This window comes from Fukomys damarensis, unplaced genomic scaffold (assembly GCF_012274545.1).
Source record: "Fukomys damarensis isolate Sample0158 unplaced genomic scaffold, DMR_v1.0_HiC HiC_scaffold_5, whole genome shotgun sequence".
NCBI classification, from domain to species: Eukaryota; Metazoa; Chordata; class Mammalia; order Rodentia; family Bathyergidae; genus Fukomys; species Fukomys damarensis.
The window spans coordinates 9,353,455-9,374,282 of NW_022900917.1; the positions used below are offsets into that span (position 1 = coordinate 9,353,455).

At 38.6% G+C, this 20,828-nt stretch overlaps 1 protein-coding gene across 1 annotated transcript in view; it reads left to right on the forward strand.

Annotated features, from left to right (window-relative positions):
- Positions 1-20,828, forward strand: part of Trps1 (transcriptional repressor GATA binding 1) — a 230,118-nt gene that overhangs the window by 205,954 nt on the left and 3,336 nt on the right. The window contains exon 7 of the mRNA XM_019206817.2: positions 18,335-18,457. Coding sequence (XP_019062362.1) covers positions 18,335-18,457 — 123 coding nt within the window. The remainder of the gene's footprint in view (positions 1-18,334; positions 18,458-20,828) is intronic.

The window sequence follows — 20,828 nt, forward strand, 5'->3', positions numbered from 1 at the left end:
CTTATACGACTCCCTTATAATTACTGAGTGTTGTGTCACTTCTTTGACAGTGTTGTCTTTAGCACTTGTCGCGTCCAGCATGGCACTGGGCACGGACCAAGTACTAAGAGGTGGGTTGGAAATGAGTGAATGAATGAATGAATGAAAACTACAGATCACATCACTTTTGATGTGCCGGGGTCCTGATGCGGAAGCAGTCCTGTGCATAAGACACCAGACTGATCTTCTCTGGGGAGCAAGTGAACCTCGTACTGTTTCCGGCCTCTGATTCTTCTGGATCTTTTACACGATACTGGCTTTCTGTCATTTAGATAGAGAAAAAAAAAAAATACCACGTCTCTGTGTCAGCCTCAATAAACTCACAAAGCACTTACAACATCCACTTGCCAAATTAAAAGATGCTTTTAGTTCATGGAGGAAAATGGAGGAGCCTATAGCTTTTCTTTGCCTTAGAAAGAACACAAAAACCAGTCTTAAGCTTTCTTTGACTCTGACCTGTCCCCCAGACAAACTGGACAGATGCTCTGAGATGGCAGAATTCAAACAAAAGAGTTTACCGACTCCTTAAGGATAAGAAGAGAGCCACAAGTTGAAATTGCTACAGCTAATCTGAAGTTTACAGTATAAATATCAGCTTGGACTAGACACAGTATGGGGAAAAGTACAGACTTTCCCCTGTCCTATTTTGATACTTCACATGAAAAACATCAAACCTTCCTTTTTTTCTTGTAAATATTCAGTCTGAAAAACGAAGCTGTTTTGTCAGTTACTTATCTTTGTGACAAATGTTTCAGTGGGAGCTGTTATTGGCCGATTAAATACTTTTTGATATTTGAAACAGGCTACTAACTACACTCACCCAGGAAAAAAAAAATGTGATGTTCCCTTTGTCGTCATTGTGACCACTGAAAAGCTCTCAGCATTTCAAGTGCAGATAAACCCACAGGAGAGTTTGGTGTCCGCTGGCCACAGGGCTTTTATTGTGAGCCTCCCAAAGGGATCCTGTGAGCCCATTGAGAACGGAGGAAATGGCACTGATTGAATCTGACCTGAAGAGCTGACCCACAGCACCTGTCCTGGGGGTATCCCTGCTGCTCTGTGCCAGTAGCACTTGCCAAGTTCTTCCAAACAGACTCCTGGGCAGGACAGTGACCATGACACCATTTCCTCACCTGGCGTGGCTTTGGAAGGAAAAAGCAAATGACATAGGTGGATATTGTCAAGACAGTTACATGAGGAGTACAGGTAATGATGAACTCTTGTAAGGGTTATGCAAACTGATAAAAAAAAATACCATATGGTAGGCCTGGCTTGGATGGCTGCTAAAACTGATCGGCAGGAATATCAGATGCCCTACTTATTAAGAGAATCCCCTTTTGGTACCAGGGATACAACTCGGGACCTTGTGCTTGCGAAACAGGAACCACTGAGCTAAATCCTTGGCCCAATGTTATCCTTACTTTTCTTCCTTTGTTTCAAGTGAAGCTCATTTTGTCCGACATTCAGGGCCAAAATGTGTGCCTCATGTTCTTAATTTACACAAACTAGGAACTTAAATAGCAATGCAGAACCTCCGATCTTATCACTGACCTACTAAATAAAAGTCCTCATGTTGATAAAATCATCAGGTACTTTGTTAAAATCTGAGAAACTGCTATCGATCCAAGTCTCTCTAGGCTCAAGTTGGACTGAGAGGTCACTGTGGGTTGCACTAGGGGCAAAGTGGCTCTGAACACCGCCTCTCCCGGTTGTTCCTTGGAGTAGATGGCACTAGGTGTGCACAGCCATGTTGCTACCCAAGGGTCTGTCTGAGACGGAATGGCGTCCCCAGACAGGAAGAATGTTCCAGAGAGAGGGGGACCTGTGATCTCAGAATCCCAGTGCTGAAAGTCACTGTTTGTTCAAGAGCGTCAATTGTGTGAGTCAAAAGATCTCCTTCGTATGAATCCAATTTGGGTTGCATTTTCTGCCACAAGTAACTAAAAGAAACTGAAAGGCACACTGACAAATAATAGTTCATTGTTTATTCAAGTCTTGCCACCTCCTTGCCAGAGCTCCTTCAGCTGAATCTGTGAGTGTGTTTCCCATTTTTCATTTATTACAGCGCTTAGAAACATAAGAATCATAAAAATCTTAGGATCGAGACATGCTTGCTTGCATCATTCTCTTAATTGCTTCACGTATATTTACTCTGCCTCCCCTCAAAATTATAAACACTTCAAAGGCACTGGACTTTCCTTACATGAGGCGATAATTTAAAGTAATAAGACGTTTATAAATAAACACAGCAGAACTTACACGCAGTGAGGGTAGACTTTCAAAACCACCACCTGAGGAAGCTGCCAATTTATTTGGGTTTTGCTGACTTTGGAGAGAACATTGTGGTAGCTCTTTAGAATAAGGAGCAGCACCAGTTTGGGAGTCCTGAGATCACACCAGTGCTTCTTTGTTAGTTCCATCTGATTTTTACTGGAAATGACACTAATGGGAATGCTATTCAGCCCACTCAGAACACTCCAGTTCCTATTGACTGGCTTCCACCCTCCAGTCTCTTACAGATCCTAGAATCCCCAGGAATCCTGATGACTCCCTCCCAACTGCTGCCATTTGTGGTGCTAATGAAGGACGGCACCTGACCCAACAAGAGCTCTCAGAATCCCAGTCCTGTACTGCAGTCATTCTAGGTTGCGGTTGTGACCAGTGGTCCTGTAGCAGTGACTGTGCATGCTTGTATTTCCCTTGGTTACTACCCGCTCAAGTCTCCCATATAATCCATCCGCTTTGCTTCCAATAAATTTTGTTTCTCTCTAGAAATGAGATTGGCTCTCCAGGAAAGCGGTGTTCTGTACCACCGAGGAAATTAATGTAATGAATACAATGAATATTTTGACTGTTTATCTCCTCCGATCTCCTCCGAGAAGCTTTGCAAATAGGAATGAGTTTAAATCCAGAAGACTTTTCAATGTAATAGAAAGTGAGAAGCATTTGTTTCCAAAAGTACTAAACTGACAACTTACAATAAAAAATTAGAGCAGGTTTTGTATGCTCTTCAGGGTGTTGTAGTGACTTGAAGTTTTTGATTTTGTAGAAAGCGATCTTTGCATTTCTTCCTAGAAAATAAAAAAGAAGCATTTATAAGGCAGTGAATTATGGAAGGAGAAAATCCTTTGCTTATTGATTAAATATCAGGCAGTTCAGCTGTAAGGTTATTCTTTTCTTGTCTGCTCCTTCCATGAGCCAAGAAGATTTCAACAGGTAATAAACTTTCAAGAAGAAGGCTATGCATTGGCTGCTAAGGAAAATCGAAATCAACTTAGAAGGCAGGGAAAAGGAAACCAATGTTTATGGCTAGGACCAAAATGTATTTTAATTATAGTTCTAGTGGAAAATTGCACCAATATTGCCAAGTTGAGAATTGCATTTTTATCTAATAAGAGAAGCATGTCTAATCACTGAAACTCTGACCTGAAAATGTATATGTTCAAAATACTGATTTTATTTAATGTTAAGGATCGTACTTAGGTGAAAATGACACACTGTTTACAGAACATTGACATTGCCTGTGCTATCATAGTTTTCTATAAATGATTTTTTTCAGAGTATACAACACAAACTCTCTGCTAATATTTAGTGACTGTATTAAAATAGCACGTTGTAGAGAAAAATAAAGTAGAAGAAGAGACCTGCTTCCAGAAATCCAAATGAATAGTTCTCCCAGTTTTTTCTCAGAAGTATGAATTTCATATCAACAAGGCCAAATATTTTAGCAACTGTTATTTTCTCCTGGGTTGTCCATATTACATTCTCCATGAAACATTTGTCCAGCTTTTTCTGAAGTCAAAATAAGCCACTGAGAGTCACCTGCGTACAGTACTTGTTTGTGTGTCTTCACACTTGCAGAGGTGGCTTTGCACACTAATCCCATGTGTTAATGAGCACTTCTCGTATGGACAGTAACAGCAACAGGAGGCTGAGGAGGGTACAATAATCATTTTGAAAGAATCCTAAATCTACTCAGGTTGAAAAGATTCTGACAGCAGGAACTTTGCACCACTACCCTGAGCAAGAGAGACACTGCTTTCTTTTAAAGTTGAAAAGGAGGAAGGTAACAATTATTCCCGAGACACTGGAAACAGTTGTCTGAGTTCTTTTTTTTCCCCCTCTCAGATGCCTTCACCTCTGGTAAAAGGGACGGTGTACTTAGGTGTTGGACAATGGGAGGCCTATCAAAAGCAGTTATCAGATAAACAGATAATTAATGTATGAAAGATGTAATTGAAATGACGAATAGCTTTCATATGTGCTTTTAGTTTTGTGCTGCAGTTTATTACTCGTGGAAGTACTTTCTTGAATTATAACTCAAGATACCTTGTGGAAGGCAAGGTAGAAAAATAATGCTTAAACAACTACCTCTACAAGATCAAACTTGATACTGACTTGAACAGGGGTAAAAACCATGACTATTAAGCATTTGTTTCCTTCCTTTGTACTCTTATCTATAAATCCAGTACTGCTTTTTACCAGTAAGGGAGCTCCGACTAAAACCAGAACCCATATTCAATAAGCTTACTTATTATTTAATAATGATGCTATGTTACATAGTGTCTATTGCAAGGTATTTTTTAGCAAGTTCTTGTGTCCTACAGGAAACTTTAAGAATTTTTTCCCTTGCGATTTTCTGATTTGATCCTCATTTCTACTTAAATTTCAAAAGTAAAAAAACCCTAGAAGGGCCTCTCTAACCAGTCTGAAAAACCAGCAAAACCAGCATTTTTCAGTGGGCATGTGAAAGAATCCATTGGGGGCTAGGGAGTTTGAAGATCTGAGCATTCTGATTTCAAAAGATAATAATCATGGGTATTTATATATGAACTCTGTAGTAATATTTTCAGGTTCTTTCTACATAATGTCTTGAACTGCCGACAGTGCTTGGAATGCTTGTATTTTCCCTGCGTTTCCAGATGATTTCCTCAGATGGGAGCTCACGTTCTTTCCCAGTTCTAATCTCTCCCTTCCCCCTCTGCCACCAGTGAATACACACGCTGTACTCAGTCCAGACTACTTTCAACCTTAAAAAAAAAAAAAAAGTCAAGTTCAAGAAAGAATAGCACAGCTGTTCACAATGTCACATCTTATAAAATGTATTAGGGAAGTCAGAACTTGGGAGGGGTCAAGTTAATGATATAAGTGCACTAATCTGGTCATTTTCTGAAATATGTAAACCAACATGCATAAAAGCTCTGCATTAGATCAACTAAATAGCTAAACTTTTACTAAGGTCAATTTTCTTCTTCATTAAAAGTTATACAATTTTATGCTTAAGGAATACTTTTCTGTAGCTATATTTTAAAAGGTGCACTGCTTGAATTTTAGTCTGGTACCCACCCATCAGTTTAATTTGTTTATGTTTGAGTTATTGCCTCCTTTGGGCTGGATTAAAGGAAAATAGTTTTTACCCATGTTTTTCCAAAGAAGTAAACACATGGGAACAATAAATCACTCTAAATAGGAATATACCTGCAACTTAAGTAAAACATTCAGAAGACTGTATGTATGTATGGGTGTGGATATGCAATTTAATTCAATAACATTTTAGACAATAAGTGAAAAAGGTGCAGGTCTAGCCACTTAACCTTTCCTTCGCAGAGTATGCAAGTGATTTGAGCATTTAGTACCCACAAATGTTTTTTAATCATAGAAGCACTAATTCTTCATTAAACACTTCCTGATGGTTTCTTAAGCTTCATTGCTTCGCTAATTCTACAGATGCATTTTTCCGTCCACTTTTTCATCAGAGATATTTTTATCTTCTGAGTGAGAAATAGCCCCTTAATTTTGGAAAGAAGAATAACCCCATTTTAAGTTGATATTTTAAAATACAAGGTATCAACTCTGAACTTTTTAGGTGTACTAAATTAAAAGACCTTGAAGCCACAGTTTTTGAAAAGGAAATGTGTATGTACACATATTTTAAGTGTATGTGTGTGTATTTAAATGTATTTGGGTTATAAAATACTTAAATGTATTTAAGTGTAAAGAAGACCTTTAGCTGCAAGTGGAATAACATTTGCAGCTAAAATCCCAAGTTAATTGTTTCTCCAAGTTTTCTAAGTCTAAATTTTTAGAAATCAAAGGGAATCCACTTTGTGAATTACATGTAATCTGTGAGTTCGGTATCCACTGATACATTTTTGTTTATAATTATGTGACTGCCGTGGATGAAAGAAGAAATCTATCTGCAGCTGGAAATGAGTAGTGCACTATGTGCAAGAGGATGTGATCTACAAAAGCATCCCTTTGTGTTCTATAAAATTTCAAGCAATGATTTCTTCCCCAAATTTCCACTTAGCTATTGAATGAGAAATATGTAGATTCATAAATCTCGTAAAAGTGAGTAAATCAGCAGAGTAAGATTTGTACATTCAAATCCTTAGAGATCATTTGTAAAATACTCATAAAAGATGGAGAAGAGAGAGGACAATAGTTATTCATAATACTTTAAGTGCGTAATTGACACGATAAAATCACTTATGTGAAAGGGTGCTGGAGTCATTATCTGTACATTTTTACATGTGGTAAAAATAAATTTGAAACCCTATGTATAAGTTCTTTGCATATGGGCATAAATGTAGCTATAGAGTAAGCTATATATGTGTGTGTATAATACAGTATATGTACATTGAAAGATTTTTCAGTTATTCAGTACCTCCTAAAATCTACTATCTATTAAAATACTTAGTATCTTCTGAAATTAAGAAAGGAAGAATTTGGCGCTCACTGATACATGTCAAGTATGATGCTCATTTGTCTCCCATGAATAATTATATGTATGTTAATTGTGCATGTAGGAAAATGGAGAGAACTCTAACATAGCAATAAAAATGAATTGGCAATCAACATTGATAGGTTAAGGCTGACACAGAAGATAACATCCCCAGAGACTTCACCAGTCTTTTATATAGAATTTCATTAATTTCATTAATCACTAAAATTTTTGAAGGTATTTATATTTATTCTCAACTCTGCAGGAAATGCAAGGAATTTCTTACAAACATCATTAATAGTTTACACCACTTATATAAAGTGTTATCACTTTAAGCGAAATTTAGTGAGAAATGTATTTCAGTGGAAAAAATTCAACCAGGGACCCCTAGCTGCAGAGTCATGCTAAAAATGTGTCAGTGGTTCCTGCGAGTGTGTGTGCCTGTGGATATCTGCTGCATGTGGTTGTGCACACACACACACACACACACACACACACACCCCAGCATGTGCCATTTCCACAAGTTCTGCAAATTGTTCAGAAGCTCAGATAAAAGCCCGTTCCATTTCTCTTCTGATAAAATATGTACCCTGAGTGTGGTCCAGAATTTATTTGCTTTTGCATCTCACAAAAGTGAAACTGTTTTCAGTTGAAGTTCTACTGCCTTTTTATATTTCATGAATAAAGCTGCACTGAAAGTACAGTCTTTCATTCACAGCATGTTTATGTGTGTGTACACACGTACACATATGTATTCAAAGCGTAGTTGTTTATTAAAATTAGTAATGCCTCTTCTGATAGCAGCGCACTCAGTTAAGTTGTCCATTAAATGCCTACCATGTGCAATACACTGGTAATACAGATAAAAGAAAAATAGGTCCTTCCTTCAAAGTCTGTATATTTGCATATACAAATAATTAGAACTCAACTCTTAAAATAAAGAATAACTGATGTATCTGGAATGCAGTTATAAATGTGTGAAACAATGCAGGATGAATTGTAACTAAGCACTTTTGGTTTCTTTAAGTTTTGTTTCTACATGATGACACTTCAGCTTCTCTGTGCATCTTTTTTCCTTCATTTTTTAAAGAACTTGGTAGCTTTTTTCTTTCCCTTTTCTTTTTAAATCCCTATTACTTTATAATAGAAATAGTTTGGCTGGGAAGATCAGTTTGAAAATTCATTGTAGATAACTTCTTGCTATATATTTTTTAACATCTCCGGCTGAGACTGAACGGTATAATGTTTGGCGAAAAAATAAAGCCAACAGAAATTGGATCTAAACATGAGACGGGGAAAGTAAAGTGTTTGAGAGGTCGCTGCGTACTATTTTCAGAGCCCCTCTCCTGAAATAAAATCTCACTCAGCAGGAGTTTTGTGTCTCCATTTGTGCTGCCAGGTCTCAGTCTTGGTTTCCTGATCCTCTGCTCCATGCATAAAATGTCAAAGTCTGAGATGATTTTAAGTGTTCCTTTTGGGTGACGGGGGCGGGGGTGCTTGAGTGTGCTGGATGGGGTGAGGTAGTTCTTGCTTTGGCATGTGATACAGTGTGATTAACAAACTCCAGATCACAGGGAGAACGGTGCGGGTGAGACTGGACAGCTTACTCTCCTCCTCCAGACTGCAGCGTACTGTTTAGAGCTAGTAACAGTGGGAATGAAGGGGGAATTAATTATATATATATATATATATAGATGTAATATAATGTTCATCAAAACACAGACAATCATTGCTTTCTTCTTGAGCAGCTGCAGCCAGTCCCACTAATGGACATACAAAAGCAGAAACTGGCAGCGTAAGGTATGTGTTCGTTTTTACAGATGGAACTTCAGACAAGTTGGTAATTGAAAAGGAAGTCGTGTACGCACGAGAGCTGTGGGACGTGGTGGGGGACAACCCACGGCACTGCAGGACTTTCCTGGGCCAGTTACTGAAGGAGCAGCTTTCCCATGGAAGATTTCAGTTATTACAACATGACATCATTATTGTTAAGGAAACTCTAAGTAGTCTTATAAAAATCATCTTACCAAAACTTTAAAAATCAGCTTCGATTTCGCTGTCTGCGCAGTACCTGGATAGCAAAATTATCCCCTCGTGTTGTTTCACTTACAGCAGTTGCAGAGTTCTTGTTAAAGATACAGTTTCCACTTGAAAGACACTTAGGCCCTTGTTCCAACCATGGCAGACGTGGCTTTAATACCCACAATATGCATCCCGAGGGGTGACAAAATTTAAATAAAGGCGCAATAAGATTTAAAAGTAATTTATAGGTTTAATGATTAAATGAAATGTGGATTCATTTTCCCTGGCTGTTCCCCCTCCCCACTTTCATATTTCAAAATCATAAAGAATGAAGTATTTCAAGAGTTATTCCCATTATATCTGGCCAAGTTTTTAGTCCAAATTGGGTATCTGGTGCCAGTGTCTTTATTGATACATTTCACTTTTAATTATTTTGAATCTCTTTATATTTAACTCTTGTATTCCTATAAGTTTTTGTTGTGTATAGTTGGAAATAATTAGTAGCTACCATCTTTTTGCTGTGCAAAATAGTGTTTTAATGTCTGATTTGCACTATATTATCTTCATCTGAGAGTTTATATCACCTTTAATTATTTTGAATCTCTATAAAATTAACTTTTGTATTCTCATAAGTTTTTGTTGCTGCTTAGATGGAATTCATCAGCAACTACCATGTTCTTGCAGAACAGTGTTTTAATGTCTGATTTGGAACACCTCATTTTAATTAGAGAGTTTATGAAAATATTTAGAGGTAAGAGTATGTTTGTCTTCACTTTTCTGTGAGACAATGGAAAGCTTCTCACCTGTGAAAAGTATAAATGCACGTTCTATAGGTAAATGAAGACCATGGACTTGTATGCAGTAATGGGGAAATGTTTAAGGGAAATAGCAACATTTTCATGTTATTCGCACCTTGAGACTTTGGTCCATATGATACCATATCTTTCCACTTAGCAGTATTTTATTTTGAGAAATGATGATGCCCTACACTGCAAAAAGTCTTTGACTAGGAATACACAAATATGTGAAGTCAATCTAGAAATCATTGCCTGAACACTTGCATTTGTGGAACATATCAGAACTCCAGCACATTTTTTTTTCCTGTCCCATCTCTAGCTGAACTGAATCCAAAAACAAACAGAAACCCAAGTTCACAGTGGTCGTCTCGTGTCACAGGCATTTTGAGGGCCTGTAGGTCTTGTCACCATATTCTGCTTGTAAACACAGGCTTAGTTCACATAATTTTGTTTTGTTTTGTTTTGTTTTGTTTGACACAGCATCATCAAAATGCATGTGGTGCACCCACCCTGCTCCCCACCACTGCCTCCTCCTCAGCCAGGTGCTCTCTGTTCCTTAGCTGAGTGTACCTCCCAGCCCAGAGCAGCTCCTGGCCGTATCTGATCAAGGATGAATCCTTTCTCTCTGCTACCTCAAAACTTACATAATTTCAGTCAGTTCTTGTACCGTGGCTTAAAGAGATAAGGATTATTCCAAGCCAGGTGATGAGGAAATACTTTTGATAAAAATCCCCCAGTTTTCTCCTGATTAATAAGACCTGAGCCATGGGTAGAACTGTGACTCTGAAGGGACGAAGGCCTAGCCTTGTGTCTTAGCCTATTATTTGGAAACCAAAAAAATATTTTTGAGTCTTGGGTTTTCTCCTTCTTAAACTGGAGGGAGTAATAATGATATCAGTGTCTTAGGATAATTTTAAAGATAGCAGATTGGATGTACTATGGTGATCATCAAAGAAGACATAAAAAATGTCAAACAGGAAGATTGTACCAGATAATTGGTTCATGAGTGCTTCATAAAATAAGTTCCTGCCTTTTGGTCTGAACATAGAGATCAAGTTTTAGTTAATTTTTTGTTTATGTTTAACTGATACTCAAAAACATAAAAGTCGTACATATTAATGGGGTGGTGCCACGCAATGTCTGATAAATGTGTACGTTGTGTAGTGTTTACATTGGGTTTTTGATGTTAGGTCAGTCTCAATACAAGCAGAATCATAATATCTAATTATTCACTTTAAATGTAAACTGGGTTAATATAGATCAGATCTTTACCTTGCGATCCAGGAGGTTGAGACCCTTAGGAAACTTCAGATTTATTTTGTGAGGGACCTTCTTTGGAACATCCTGAAATTATTTGTAAAATATTTTACACATTTATTTTTTCTGGGGAAAGCATCATAAATTTTTCCAAAGAATGAGTGGCTCCCAGTAATGTTGGAGGAACTGCTGATGCACACAGAACTGCCTGCAGGACAGTCATGCTTCTTCGGCCAGTTATTAGCGATAAATGGAACAACTCCTGGATTTTTGTTTCTTTCAAAATTATCATCATCATCAACAAGTATTACCAGAGCATTGTTACACCGATAATACATAAAATATAAAATAACTTTTTGTCTCTCCAGTTAAATGCTTATTAGCTGAGAGCATTAGACTTCAGACTTCTTCTAGATTTGGTCTCTAGCACTGAAATTTTTATTTTTTATGATATGAAGAATCCCATAATGTATTTATTAAGTATACTAGGCAATAAATGTATTGAAAGAGTCATTTTAATCTCAAGCTGAAGTTTGCTTAGGAAGTGCTAGACTTGTTTAACAGTGCCTCCAAAAATGCTTCTATTACATTTTTTTCCCTCTTTCATTTCACGCTGGCAAAGAAAAAGTCCCTGTAGAGTCCACTTTCCAGCCATTGTTGTAGCTGAAGGAAAGGTGAAAACAGGAAGCAGTAAGAGACTTGAGTGGTCCTTTTGACAATAAGGATTTTCATGTGGAATGAAAAAAGACAGCACAGACAGAAATTTTCAACCATATTTTTAGCTGTCCCAATGCATACTTGCCGTAAGACAGCACACTATTACAGAAACAGAATGTGTTAGAATGCCACATATCTGAGTTTTTCCAGTCCTGATCCTGTTGCATAATTTCTGTGTGACGTGGGATGTATGGTTTGCTCATTCACTGAGAGTATAGTAGTCAAAGAAGGCAGACGGGACCCTCAGACTTGTGCAGTAGGTTTTAAATATCTATGTATATAAATTTCTAAAGCCCATCTCGTTTGAAGAATCTATAATGTATAAAGTGTGGGATCTACATTGGGAAGTCTTGATTTCTGCTGTCTCGCTGCAAGCATCGCCAGTTGTCCGTGCCCGTCGGAAGAGGTGGTGAAGCATGACCTGTGGTCCCTGCGTGGTAAAACGTCAGTGGGATAAGTCTCAAGTGCAGTGTTTGTTACTGGTCTGTGTATCGCCTGCATCCTGGAACAACAGTTGTTCCATTGCGTCTCACCAAGGATGTCAGCTTACACTGATCTCCATTATCAGTGTCAATGAGCTGAGGAAGTGAGTTAGTAAGCAGGGTAAACAGGTTTTGTTTCCAGGCTGTGAGATAGGTGGTTATAAAATGGGTGCTTGGCTGAACCTTGCAGAGTCCCTTCCGCTTTCTGGCAAGAAATCTGAGGGCAAAGAGGGCTGGCTGTTGGAAAGCAGGCGTAGACTTGTCGTCCAGCCCATTGCAACTGATTCTTCACAATTTTATTTGAAACAAAAGTCAGCCAGGATATTGGTAGTGATTGCTTTCTGTTGGCAGAGCTCCTCCCCTGCTCTTGCTAAACTGTTGGCCTGCCTGTGCTTCTGGTAAAATTCTGGCTGTTGGTCTAAAGCTATTCATTGCAAGCCACTATCTATTTTTAAGTTGTTGTAGCTGCAGCATTCTTTGTATTCTATAGGGTGATATGTAGTCAGCAGCCTGTTAGTTCTGTTTCAGGGGAAAAGGGGCATGGAGAAGGCTTTTTGTGGTGAATAACGTGGTAAGGACTGAAATAACGTTGATCATTTATTAAACAGTTATTGATATGGATGACATATCGATAGTCATGAACACATTAGTTAACTCAGATGGTGTCGGCTCCTGACAATTGTTAGGACGGTGTCCTTGATAGGACATTACTACTAACGGGACAAAAAACAAGTGTTACCTTACTTTGGAAAACATAAGGCTATTACACATTTTATAAAGTCGCACAGAAAGTGGATCTTCTAATGATCAGATGACTTTCAACCCTTCAATGAGGCTTGTGGAAAATACCTCGGCTTCTTCAGAGAACTTTCTGTGTAATTCACGTGATTCAGACTCAGTGCCCATGAACTAGCATTGTCTGCTTTAGCCCCGTGTTTTCAGCAGACTCCACTGTAAGCTCTGCAGGACTCTGCATTGCTGTGCTTGCAGCACAGTGCCAGGCACGGTTTGGACACTCAATAGTTAGTCCCATGTCTGAACTGAATTAAGTTTACCACTGAAATTTTATGAATGCAGAATTGTACCAGAAGTTTCTATCTTAGCCATCTGTGCATTTCCCTGAAATGAAATTTTGCAAAGAATTCTTGATATAATCAAATAAACACAGAAAATATTTAAAGAGTTAAAAATCTTCGAGGTGCATCCAGACTAACAGCACATATATCAAATTTCAGATTGATTTGATTTAAAATGCCCCAGATATAAAACCATAAAAAATGTGAGTAAACACTCTGCCTATCAAGGCTTGTTATGTAATTACATGGTTTCACTATGGTTCTTATTCATAGAAAACTATTATAAAAGATCATTTCTAGACAAATTCCTTCACCAATGGAGACTTTTAATATCTGAGAGATAAATATCCATGTCTATAAATGCTAAGCCACTTGAGTGAGTAATTCAATCAAATTTACTTTTTATTAATCAGATGAAATTGGTTCTTTGTTAATAATGAAATTTGAAAACCTTAGAAGTCTTTGTTTTTGGCTGATCTTCAAATAATAAAATAAAATAAGCAATAAAAACAGCTGAGTCAATTTAAAACTATTTTTTTCATTTTCTTCCCTTAAGTCATATCTTGATTTACCAAAGTTTGTTCCAAGAATTAGCCCCGAACAGATAGCTTGAAAAAAAAATTAACTCCAGTGATACATAGTGTTTCACAGTAAACCTAAAGACAAAAGTTTTGTTTTAAAGTATTTTATATTTCTTGGTATACTCTGATGGCGCGTGGGGGCGGAGCATTGTGTTAGACTTAAAATATAGTTATATTAACAGATAGGTTATCATTTTCTTTTTCAAATCCTGGCACATACAATTATGCAAGCTATACCTGTGTTGATGCTGTTTAAAAAAAAAAATAACCGCTGTGGTTACAATACATTTGAAACTTGGAAAAGTGAAAATATCTCAGTAATTATTGAAAAGAACTTGCTAGACCAGCCACTGGCTTAAAACCTCTTGTAATTTATGGTTCCCACTTTTATCCTTCCTTTAACACACAGGAAGTCACCAATGAACAGAAATAGCATGGCGGTAACACACAAATGCAGCCTTAACATTACTAGTCCAACTCCTAGCATTACAAGTTAAATTTAATAACTATTGCCTTGAATTGCTGATGGTAAGTTGTTGTTGTTTTTTTCTGTAGAAATTTGCAGGTGAGCTGACTTTCAGGTAGGTTTATGTTCTGGGGTAACTTTCCTTAGTTCTAGTACTGCCTGAACCCCCATAGAAATAGAAGATATTCTTAGAGAAGTTCAAGGGCAGAGAATGCAAGGTGTATAAGACTAAAAATGAGCCAGGGATTTAGCTTGGTGGTTCTGCCGCCTGCCTCACAAGTACGCAAGGTCCCGAGTTCAATCCCCAGCACCCTCCAAAAAAAGACTTTCAATGACGTCTCCCAGCAATGCCAATCAGTGTCATCCGTAGTTACTTATTCCTACCATTTTCTTGCCCATCGATGACGTTGCCTCCAGGATTCCTAATCTCCCACTCCCAGGCCCAATGTCAAATTATTGTTATTCTCTTAAAAACAGCTTGTAGGAAAAGGGAAAACTTTCAGACATACAGAACCATCCACCATTGAGGCGAATAGAATGTTGGAAATAACCAGTGGCAGAGGAGTTTTGTCTTCCTACCTGACCTGGTGAGAACCTAGTCACAGCTGTTTCTCAGAAATAGGCCTGGAAAGTAGGATTAGACACTTTTTCTTGATTTTATTTTTTTTACCTTGTTGACTATCTCTGCCCAATTCTAGATAAACTTGTCAACCTCAATGGAATACATTTGAAAGGGATTTTTAAAAAAGAAACATAATAAAACCTTTTTTTTCCCAAAAAAAAGTGAGCACTAAGGACAAAAATGATGGCAGGTACCATTATTTTTAAACTTGGTGAGCATTTCGGCATCTGGGACAGAGCACATCCTCAGTGCTTTTTAATAGAATATTCACGCCTGTTAGGAAACACGGTTTCTGTCTTTAACAAGCTTAGCATAAAGGAGAAGAACAATAAAACAGTTAAGACTTCACCATGCAACATAAACTGTGAATAAAATAAGGTCTTTAGTGCTTTTCCTTTTCTTTAAGTTAACGAGAGCTTGTTTTTTTATAAAATACAAAGAGGGGGTGCACCCTCTTGGCAGCCCTCGAAGACTGTTCTCTCACAGCCGAATCTGTGCCTCTCTGGTCTGGATGAGGCTTGGGCTGTGGACACTTTCAAAAGCAGTGTCTTCTGCATCCATCCCCATGGCCCAGCTCACAGTGTGACCAGATCACGGGTCTCCCTACCTGTGCTGTAGTTTAGAAAGAGATGGTTGTGTGGTCAGATTTTTTTTTTTTCAAAAATTCCACTGCACCAAAGATACAGTTCGAGTAATCTTCCCAAAGTGCTAAATTTGTTGAAGTGGCAAGTAACAGCTTACGTGTAAAATATTTCTCACCTACCTCCTACGCCCCACCCCTGTGCCGCAGTATTGTATTGAATTTGAGGTGTGAACACCTTGATATTTCACTCTGACTCAACTTTCCATTCTCGTGTTTGAGAAGATTTGACAATATCCACCAATACGGCTGAAACAAATCTTACAAGTTTAATGATGAGACTTGAGATGAAAAACTAACAAAATATGTTTCTCATATAAAAGAAATCATACCTGAATCCCCTGAGCATTTACTTCATGTCTGGTGCTGTTTAATTGCATCTATTAATCCACATAATAATTGACAGCTCATGCTTTAAAGGTGGAGAATATTTCAGACTTGAGAGTTAAGTAATTTGCCCAGTATTGCACCTAGCAAATGGCAGAGACAGGTTTCTGGATAAAAGTGATCAGATTTCTGTATCAGTTTGTTAACTTCCAACTTATTCTGACTCTAAGTGAATTCAGTATTCCTCATGTACTGTATTTAAAATAAGGCAGGGTTTCCCTAAAATACAGCAGCTTTTATCGGAGGACATGAACTACAGAAAGCAAGTCATGCCTGTGGAAACTAGTGCTGTAATTTCAGGATTTTCCCTCTAACTAATGAAGGGCATTATCTTTGCAACAGAATTAAGCACGCAATTGTGCAAGGGTTGAAATGCTCGCTGAAATCAGGATTACACCCACTTTGGCATGCTGTGTCAAGCACCCAGGGTATAAGGAAAGAAAAGCAGGCTGGAATGAATGTTCCCCATTCAAATTGAGCCTCCGCCATACATGTGGGTCAGTTTCCCAGTGGACATTTACAGTCTCTGTGTGGATGGTGTTGGCATTGCTTTGCCCAGCATGTTACTCAGATTTAGTAAAATGAAAGGATGGGCTCAGCCAGGTTTCACAGTTGTAATCTCACTGGGCTCCCTGGCTTAATTTGGATGAAGGGGACCCCAAAATGCCGGATAAACAGAACAGAATAGTAGCCTGCTGGTTTCGGGAAAGGCAGCAGCAGGCCCGGTGACTGTAGCCCTTTGGACCTCCGACAAAGCGTTTGGTCCTGCTGCTGTAGGGACTGAGGAACTTGCTGTGTGTTCCTAGTTCTGACTTGGGGGAGGAGGGAAGAAAGAGGGTGCCTGAGATTATCTTTGGGCAAAATCTAGCTTTTATTACATCACCTAAAGTGGCACAACCTGCTACGCTAATGAAATCGTGTTCTTGGTTTAAAAGGGCAATTGTTAGCCTGGCTTTGCGCTCACTGAAAACATTCCCCCAATCTCGTTAAGTTATTGCTCTCATTTCAGATTTTTATAGCTGTGCAGCTTACCAGTCCTCGTTTCTTTACGTTTCATTCATTTTCCTTGTATTGATGATTAATGGAGGATGTCGAATGTTAGAGTGAGCAGGCATCAGCAATTGCAAGATCATAATTAGTTTAGCTGACGAGGGCCTCTGATAGCACTTGCATCTGGATGGAAAAATTACCCTATAGGGAACTGGCTGCTCACCAGGTCTTTTTAGTGATACATTGTGAAACACCCGATGAATCAAATGCCCTTTCAATGCCAAGAAAGTGTTCCAGTCTTGAAGCCAAAATTATGTCTGCAGAAAGCTTTCCATTTGAAATGTATCAGAGTACAATTATAACCATTGTATTTTCTTGGCAGGCATACATACCACTCCTCTACAGTATGGACTCCAGTTAAATAAATTGCCTAAATTTTATGTATCCCTGAAATTTTGACTTATAGCATTTGTAATATTTAATTTATAATAAAATTAAGTTCCAGAAAGACTTTTTCCACTCCTTATCTAACATGCATATTTTATCATTAAAGACTTTGCTTCCTAGAAAAAAAAAAAGAGCAGAGCTGTAGTCTGGGCTGCCTTTTTTCTTTTTCTTTTTTTTTCTTTTTTCAGGGAGAGAATTCTATTTCCTGCCTGTTCACATGTGTGCCTACAAACACAGCCCGACTTTTGTTTAACTGCGAAGTTTACTGGAATCATTACTGGACAGCAGGAATGTAACCAGTGATACTAATTATCTACTTTTAAATATTCTTATTTTTGAATCGGATGATTACAGAATTCCGGCTACTAAAATCAATCTGTATTTGGAAATGCTTCTGATTTCCAAGTCTGAGTCAAATAACATAAATAAATAGCCACTGATGGGACTGCATTGTCTCACTGAGAACGCACCCGTATGCGCTGTCATTAGTAATACTGTACTCCTGGCACAAGTCCCTCCGGCCGCCTGGCGTTGGGAAACAGAGCTTGTTTCTCTGGCAGTTTAACCATTCCAAAGGGAAGACCAGAATCGAGTGTCTGACGGTCTCCTACTACTTAAGTGGCATGAACGACACACACAAAAAGACACGGGTTGGGTTTGCTTTACTTTCTTTTTTGTTCCGAGCTTGACCATATTTTAAAACGCAGGTAGCGTGTCTCAACGTATGTTAAACACCTTGCCGCTCGTTCTGTCTTTTTACTCAGGTTTTGACACTTTGAAAAGGTATGGTCTTGGGCTTCAGCATTTGGGAGCCATCATTAAAGGCACAAAACCCAAAGTTCAAAAAGTTAAAGCTGCTCCTGTGAAAAAGCCTTTGGTGTTCCGCACACCTCATTCATCACTGTAGGGTTAATTATAATGAGAATCAGCGGTGCCTATTAAACAATTTAACCTGACCTCGTTATGGGCAGCGTGGTTTTATACTGTCATTGCTGCAAGTCTGGAGACAAAACTCCTGGGTTGATTGGGTCTAACTCGGCCGGCCACGTGACTCACCTCTGACCTTGTTTTTTCACCCCCGTTTCAGAGGCGCAGAGGCTCGGGTGTGTTCTGTGCCAATTGCCTGACCACGAAGACCTCTCTCTGGCGAAAGAATGCAAATGGCGGCTATGTATGCAACGCGTGTGGCCTCTACCAGAAGCTTCACTCGGTAAGAATCTGCCCCACTGTTGCAGGAAGCTTTAGAAATCAGATCTAGCCGGCCCCGCGGCGCGCTCAGTCCCCGTCCTGGCTCGGGTTGCCTGGTCCCGCAGGGTGGTTCAATACAGTCTCTCTGAATGTCCGTGTGATTTATGGTCAGAGGGCCTTAGACGTTATGGGGAGATACGTTTGAGATCATTAGTAATGCATTATGCTGCCTCTTTTGATATAAAAGAGGAGAATGATTGATCGGGGGAACATCACCTAGGAGATAGCTGGCCTGATGGTTAGCCATGTGTGGGGGCGGGGCGCGCTGCTCGAAAGTTTCACAAATATACCAAAAGTTAAAAAAATAAACATTTACAAGGTCCCTTCAGGGTTGGTATAAAATGTAAGATAGGGGGTAAATATTTATCTTCTAGTTTGCCTTCAGATCTGCAGGTGTCCTCCAGGCTACTTGGCAGCTGGAAGTCAAGCCCTCTCTGCAGCACAGTACGGGACTTGGGGCAGAAGTCTCCAGGAGCAGTGTCCAAGCGGGTGGGTTGGTGGGGAGTGAGTCCTCCACGCACAAACACCAGGGTAGCGAAAGTGCAAGGTGTGTTGTATTTTTCAGCACCAGCTGGCTTGGCTCCTGGGAATCCACTAAATTACTAGCTTCCCAAACTTTAGTTAGAATTCTGTAATAAAATTTGAACTGACATATCCCCCATCTGCATCTGCATCTGACTTTCAGAAGGATTCTTTATAGTTTAGAAAATTTATCTGCTGATATGGACTGACTTTCAAATAGGAATGCCCTATTTAGTCAACAGAAATCTATTTGCCTGTGCCTTTTTCGTTTTGTTTGGCATTTTACCATAGCTCTGAGCATGAGCTGGTGAGCAGATTACAGCCACGGGGAAGACAACTTTGGACAGAACGCCTTCCTAGATGGACCGTTGGAAGCACTCTTTAAGAAATGCCTGCTGCCAGCAATACTAATTGGGAGGAAACACTAAAAAACTTAGTTATTAGAATGGAGCTAGTAGCAAGATCCTTACCACCACCACCATCACCACCACCACATACAGTACCACTTTCTGTGCCCTTTTCCAGCAATAAACTTCCATTTAATGAGTACTGAGATTAATGATTTTAATTGAACTCCAGCCAATCGTGGGCCAAGAATTAATTAAATTCCTGCTCTGCCAAGTTATGATAATTTAACCACTGTGATATAAACTGTTTTCTAAAACTTATTTCAACGTTCATCTCTCCAGAGGCAAGATGTTTTCAGTTTTAAGTTTTTTCAAACCACAAGCTGAAATACATAAAGGCTAGGCTCACACAGAATTGCAGCAAAAGTTATGAAAGTTTACAAAAGGAATTAATGCACATTTCAGTGCATCAAATGGAAATTGTATTGGAAATTAAATACTACATGCTCTTATAATCCTACTGCAGCCTCTTTATAAATCAAAGCATTCTGAAAAAAATGAATACACACGGCATACCCAAGCTATGCGTCATTTCATTCTGAAACTAGTAATTTCATTGTAAAACCAGCATGTTATCTTTTGTTTCTTCACAATACCTCGTCACAACAGAAGGATTCCAAGAGATTTACATCTTCATTTGAATATATAAAATATTTCTTTATAAAGTGTATCCTTCAGAATAATTCACAACTGCCTATTATCTATGTTCATTTTCTAGAAATTGTTTCTTGATTTCAGTAATCTTTTAGAGAAATAAGGCTTTAGCCCACTTGAAGATTCTCCTAAACTTTTCATGTTTAAATATTCTTTAATGTATTAAAATTATTTTTGATTTTATGAATCACAGTGAAAGCTCTCCCTACAAGTAAAGTTTTTATTATAGTCTTACCCATGGATTTTAGTCATGTAATATAAACACCTGTTGAACATGTACGTAAATACCAATCATGTCACGTGTAAGCTAAATAAAATACTTAAGCTAAATTAAAGTGAGCATTTATTTTAAGTAGGGTAGAATGACAGGTTGGGTATTTGATCCCAAGCTACAGATGAATTTAGATTTTCAACACAAAACTAATGCTTCACCTGTTAACAAGTAAAATTTTCCCTAGTGAGTATGTAAATGTCATTAAAAGAAGAGAAGAAAAGAGGAAAGAATCCTCTGATATGGCTTTGATTATCTGACATGTTTCCTTACAGTTCTGTAGGTTTGTCTTTTATTTGGGCTGTGATATGAATATTTTATGTTCACATTTGCAGTCCCTTGTAGAGATGCATGCATTAGTCAGTTTAAAGTGCTGTAACAAAACCGTAGACTGAGTTTCTCCAAACAACAGAAAAGTACCTTCTCATGGTTCTGGAAGCCAGAAGCCCCAGGCACCAGAGAGATGGATTCTGGGAAGG